At 40.0% G+C, this 6,307-nt stretch overlaps 1 protein-coding gene across 1 annotated transcript; it reads right to left on the reverse strand.

The window, feature by feature from the left end:
• Window positions 1–986: 986 nt before the first annotated feature.
• On the reverse strand, window positions 987–3,023 carry LOC109747788 (AT-hook motif nuclear-localized protein 2-like). Its single transcript, XM_045231322.1, has 4 exons — window positions 2,516–3,023; window positions 2,044–2,096; window positions 1,770–1,898; window positions 987–1,016 (listed from the first exon to the last, which is right to left on the reverse strand). Exons 1-4 carry the CDS (start codon window positions 3,021–3,023, stop codon window positions 987–989), a joined length of 720 nt encoding a protein of 239 aa, XP_045087257.1.
• Window positions 3,024–6,307: the final 3,284 nt, after the last annotated feature.

Here is a 6,307-nt window from a genome sequence, read left to right on the forward strand (position 1 = left end):
TCCCCCAGCGTGCGTCTCAAATGTATAGTTGGCTTAGAAGACGGATTCAACTATTCTCGCAGAGAAAATAAGAGAAGAAGACGAAGTTGGCATTAAGCATCAGTACGATTTCATCGGAACTCATCAGCTAAACATTGTGCAGCAACAGAGGCACAAACTCCAGCTAATATTGATCTGACGTGCGTACAATTTCAGAGAGAATGGGAGAAACGTTGATGATCATATGCTAGCATATGAATGAAATGACACATGACTGGTCGACAGTCTATGTAGCAGCAGATATTGCTCTGCTCAAGCAGTTGTGTGAGATACAGATTGATTTCCTTAGATGGGAAACTAATTCTACATGCAAACTGGATGTATCAAACAAAGCATAAGACATACAAGTGATATGATACCTGCGCGTCCTTTGAAAGAAGAGGAATTAACCACGTGGGGATCTAGAGTTCTGGCAAATGTTGCAAAATTCCTTTGTTCCAAATAAAGAGTAGCATAGTTTTGTGCTACTGGTTACCCTTGAGAGTGGCATTATTACGTTTTTACTGATCAGATGTGTGCAATATGACCATATATGAAAATTTCATAAATATATTATCGCAGAGTATCATCATATTACAAAAGCATATGGGTAGCTAAGCTGGAGATAGGATAAAAAGCTGAGCATTTGGATCTAGTAGAGAAAACCTAAGCACTTGGAGCGAGCTATTAACCGAAAAGTTAAATGACCAGGAGCAGAAAGCTAAGCATTGGGAACGAGCTAAGAGCGGAAAGCTAAGCATTTGGAGCGAAAAGCAAAGCATTTGGAAATACTAGAAAAGAGTAACCATTTGAAGCTAGGAGCGAAAAGGTTGGAATTTAAGCTGGCTCTTATTTGGAACAAAGAATCTGGTGTTGAATCTTTGAGTGGCACTCTAGTTTGGTGGGCATCCTGAATCACTTGATGATCCATTCAGACCACCTCTTGGAGCCTATTTTTCGTCCTTTTTCTAGTCGGCTAGAAACGTTCCAATGACCACCTGCGAACAAAAAAATCGAAGTATTAAGACAAAGCACAAGGTTCACACTAGCACTAGATCTGTATTTCATAAAGCTGTGTCATTTTCCAAATAAGCTACATATAAAGAGAAACACATAATGATTTAAATTAATATGTATAGAATGTAAATTATATGGCAGAATTGTGGTTTCACAGCAAATGTAGGAAGCACATATAGCTGTTAACTACTTCAACAAACAGAGCAACATGTAGTGAGAGCTATTAACAAACTATGATATAAAGATCTTTATCTTGTAGAAACATGTTACTCCCAGTGAAAGATGGTAACCTGAATAGGTGAAGCTGCAATCAAAGGTCCTGCTGACCCACCGCCGAAGACACGGCCATCGGGACTGGCAAAGGAAATACCCAATCCACCCTTTCGAGTGCTCAGTCCATTAGTTTTCGATGGCACATACAAGCCAGACAAAGAGATGATGTGAAAACAACCCTGCACATTGAGTGCACATAATTAGATATTGTTCAGATTTGGAAACATATCTAGAGGTCAAACAACAACATTTCCCTTACAGAAAACCAGAACTACAAAACGGTGTGTTTTGATTGTGATATGCTGGTAATGAAAATAATTATTAAAAAATCTAACTACTAGCCCACATTTCATTTTTCCTTATTGTTCTCTAGTTTTGGTGGACCTTAAATACATTTCTAAAGCCCACAAGCAAAAAGGGATTCTAATGTACAGTTTCCAAGCTAAAACAATGGAGCGAACCTGATAAACGACTCTTTCATGAGGAGAATTTGCCTGCCGCAGTGTCACATTGCGCACAACACCATTGGCACAGAAGATATGAACTGCCAACCCATTCCCACAATAGGAGAGGACTTTTGTTGTTACATCCTGAAACCATGGATCCATTATTAGATCTTTTGTAAAGGAACCATTTCAATTAGATATTTTGATAGCTAGTATCTAGATACTATGATAAATTGTTGTTAGAGCACTGCTATGTCTATTGGAGCATCATCAGGGTGGGACAAGTTACCTCTCCACCTTGGACTGTGATAACCTTAGGAATTAATCCGGTCGCAGCAGGCCCTACAAAAAAAATCCATTTCAGTTTAGAAACGTGAAATGTACATAATGTTGGCAAACTGAATATAACATTGGTCTGAACTAAACTAACATGTAACATCCTACAAATATAATTTCAAAGCTCCGGTTATACTTCTGGAGGGAATAAAAACACAATGTGAATGATTGCAATGAAATAACACCTATATGATATTTTTAATACATCTGCAAAAAAGCTCTGTTTTTATGACAAACAGGTGGCAACCCTTACTGAATAGTCGACATGGATAATTCCATGCTTATCAGACTCTGGTCAGCCTGCGGTGGTCATTTGTATATACGAGTATTAGGACTAAGATACCACCATATCCATCTATGCACCTTTTGCTACTCTACTTGCGATGATGGCATGAGCTCTAAGTGCAAGCAAGAACACTATATACCTGCTACTGCCATCTGTCGCTGCTTCTTGCTGGCCATGGAGCTCGGCGGCCATACCCTCGTCTGCTTAACTTGATGTGTTCCATGCTCTACAGGTGGTGGTGGTGGTGGTGGTGGTAGTGGTGGTAGCGGTGATGGCAGTGCTGGTAGCGCATGGGGGCTCCCAACGCCTAGGCGCAATCCCAACGTGGAGCTCGAGGGCAGAGTAGGTGCCAGCAAAGCAGCGGCGCCAGTAGGATATGGCGCCGGAAAGATAGTTGGCGGCAGGGTGCCATCCGGGGTGTTCTTTCGCGGGCGGCCATGCTTCCTCATGGGTGGCTTAGAGCTCACACCCATGGCGTGCACGTGCGCAGTGCCGGCCGCGGGCTCCGACAGGCGTGGTGCGGAGTAGGAAGCTCCACCTTGGTGGCCAGCGGTCAGGCGGGCGCCAACGATGGGTTGTAGCTGAGGCTGGAGTGGGCTCCTGCTCATGCCTGCACCATACTTTGTCTCACCCGCTCCAGACGACATGGCTCCTTTCATTTCGCCTCAAAAGAACAACACCAACAGAAACACACACGCAAACAAACAGAAAACTCCCCTCCAAGTGACCGAGCAAACTACTCCATCACTAAAACACGGGAAATACTAGCTATTAGCACAACGAATAGCCTCCAGATTCCGCATGTATTTCCGTATAAACTACTCAAAAATTGAACAAACCTATTCAAGAAGATTGACTTCAAAGATTTTTTTTAAATGGAAATCTACAACAAAAGAAGAGCCACAAGAGGATTCAGAATGGAGAAAAGAATATGCACAGTCCCATTGCTTATATAGGGGAGGGGGCGGGATGAGTTTTCAAGGAAGACCCTACAAACACATAGAATTCACATGAACTACTCATAATAATCTTTCATCACTCTTGTGGTCTTGACACTAGGGTTTATAATTTCTGAGAAGATTTTTTTTATAGTAATCATAATAATAAACCCTAGTGTTCAGATTTTTGTACACAAAGACATAGTCCAGGGGGCATAGTGCATTATTTCTGAGAAGATTTTTTTTTGAATCTATTACGTGGTACTTTATTTTCAGGATGCTTACATATGTATCAACTACGTGTATCCTTAGAATTTTTTTCAATTTCCTTGAGTGTTCATCGTGGATGTGTCCAGATGATGTGGTTATTTTTTCTGCCTAATTTTGTTTCCATTTAATGTTTGCCATTTTTAATTTTTAATTTTTGCCATTTTTGGATTTTATTTATTGTCACGCCATCTTTGGATTTTTTCTTTCTATTTTCACTTTTTGTTGTGTCATATTCAGATTTTTATTTATTCATATTTCATTTTGGACCTTTCATTTAATGTTATTACATTCATGGAATTGCATATAATGTTATGCCATTTTGGAATTCATCTAATGATATGCCATTTATAAATTTTCATTTAATGATATGCCATTTACAAATTTCATTTAATGTCATGCCATCTTTGGAATTCATTTAATGATATGCCATCTATATATTTCATTTCATGCTATGCCATCTTTGGGATTTCATTTAATGTTATGATTTATTTGGATCTTAATTATTTTTGTGGCATCTTTGGAATTTTTTAAATTTTTTGCTATTTTAATTTTTTGTTGTGCCATCTTTGGATATTATTTATTGATATGCCATATTTTGATTTTCTACTTAATGTTATGCCATCTATGTAATTTCATTTAATGTTGTGCCATCTATGGAATTTCATTTAATGTTATGCCATATTTTGATTTTTTTACTTAATGTTTTTATCTACTATTATCTCATCTTTGGACTTTCATTTAATTTCATATTGTCTTTTTTGCGGGTGAATGCCATATTGTGTTTGGGTTTTCATTTCTTACGATCCCATCTTTGGATTTGCATTCATGGTTGTGCCATCTTTGGATTTCAATGGATCCATGTGTTTGAGTCTACTGAGCTTTTCAAATGAACCATCTTTGGATATACAATGGTAAGGATAGGTTGGAGGGGTTTGGGAAGTGTGCACTCGCGCCAATGTTCGAGATGAAATGGTTTGGGTTCCAAATGATCAGATTTTTTCATAGTCATTGCATCTTCATTGACTAAAATACACAGTATAGGTAAGAACACACTAAAAATTGCTAAATAGGCTGGGAGAAGACAAGGGTAGCAGAAATTCTACAGGAAAATGTCCAAGGAAAAATACAGTTAGGGGCCTTGGGTCCTTTCACACACCAAATCCTACTACTACCACCAACCTTGGTCTTTGTTGAGGTGCTCACTGGAAGAGAAGCGAAGCCTCCACCATTGCCAAAATTATGGAAGTACCATCACCAACGAGGCTTTGGGAGACCAAGAATAGACACACCAAAAGAAACGATGCACGTGTCACTATGACACACTTGTCAGGAAACAATCCATATTAACCTGGATCGGGATCCATCGCATCTCGTGGATGAGATAGTGGAATATTACTAGATCCATCGTCTTTAAACCACCACCCCATATCCAAATCCATGATTGATTTTTCTCACTTGCTAGTCTCTTAGAGGGCAAAAAATCCATCAACAAACAGGAAAAAAATCTCGTCGCCTAGAGTAGACAACGAGCCGAGGAGGCAACCAGATCTTCAACATCATTATTGTGAGGAAGAACTGAGGAAAAATTATGATACACCCTAACTGCTTTCATGCTACAAGACAAAACCTAACGATTCCTCCCTATACTTGCAAGAAGAGATACATGGTTCTAGTCCCCCTTCGGTCACAAGAAGGTCGATGCTAGGGATAGAACTAGGATCTTAGTGGAATTCACCAAGGGATCAGCTCCTCATCACATTTTGTCTAGGGAGCAAGAGAGTGAATCCGAGATTTCATGACTCGAAATGGATGAAGGAAGGCACGACATGATCTCACCCAATGGATCGCCAATGCAATTGGTTGTATCGTCAACATCGACATTCCAAGTTTTAAAAGATTGAAAATAATGGGTGGAGACCATAAAATGCAAGAATTGGATTTAATAGGTTTTCTAGTGCTCTAGAAAACCCTCTATGACAGACCTATTTCACTTATTCATCATCATCGAATTTACTATTCAACGCCTCTATGAAAGGCCATCACAATAAAGATTGTATGCATACAAAGATGAAAAAATAGGAGAGAACTCACCGAGTTTGTGGTTGTCGAAGAGACTAGAGGCAGTGTCCTTTAACTCCATAATATGTTCATCATTGATCTGATCCGCCATGGAATTAGCCATCTTAAACTCAAAGACCTAATCATCGCCGAGTTGATCCTCCATGAACTCATTAATCAAATTCCCGTGACTATCTGCCATGTCGTCGTCCACCCCGCGCTCACGACCATGGTTGTAGGTTGACCTACTTAGCACTGACATAATAAACTAAGAGAGTGGATCCTATGAAAATTCGATGAAGAAGTGAGTTCACTACAACTTCGACAGTAGTGGAGGTGATGTTGTGAATAGGCACGAGATGGAGGTACTACATAGAGAAGGGAAAGTTTGCTACGAGGCTTGAGGGGAGAGGCTAGGTTTGAGGCAACATCGAGGGGTAAGGGGCGAGGCCTTTTGTACTGCTTGGTATACGGTGGTGTCAATTAAATTTTTGATAAATACTAAATATATGACAAGGTACTATGGTAGTAAGGTGGAATCCAACACGAGTTTTGTGTCGATTCCCTAATGGGCAGTTGGGTCGGACATTGTGTCATGTGCGTGATAAGTTTCACGGTCCGTTGGTGATATGCCAATTTGGACCCTTCCTCACAGCACTCACGGC

This window comes from Aegilops tauschii, chromosome 7 (assembly GCF_002575655.3).
Source record: "Aegilops tauschii subsp. strangulata cultivar AL8/78 chromosome 7, Aet v6.0, whole genome shotgun sequence".
NCBI lineage: Eukaryota > Viridiplantae > Streptophyta > Magnoliopsida > Poales > Poaceae > Aegilops > Aegilops tauschii.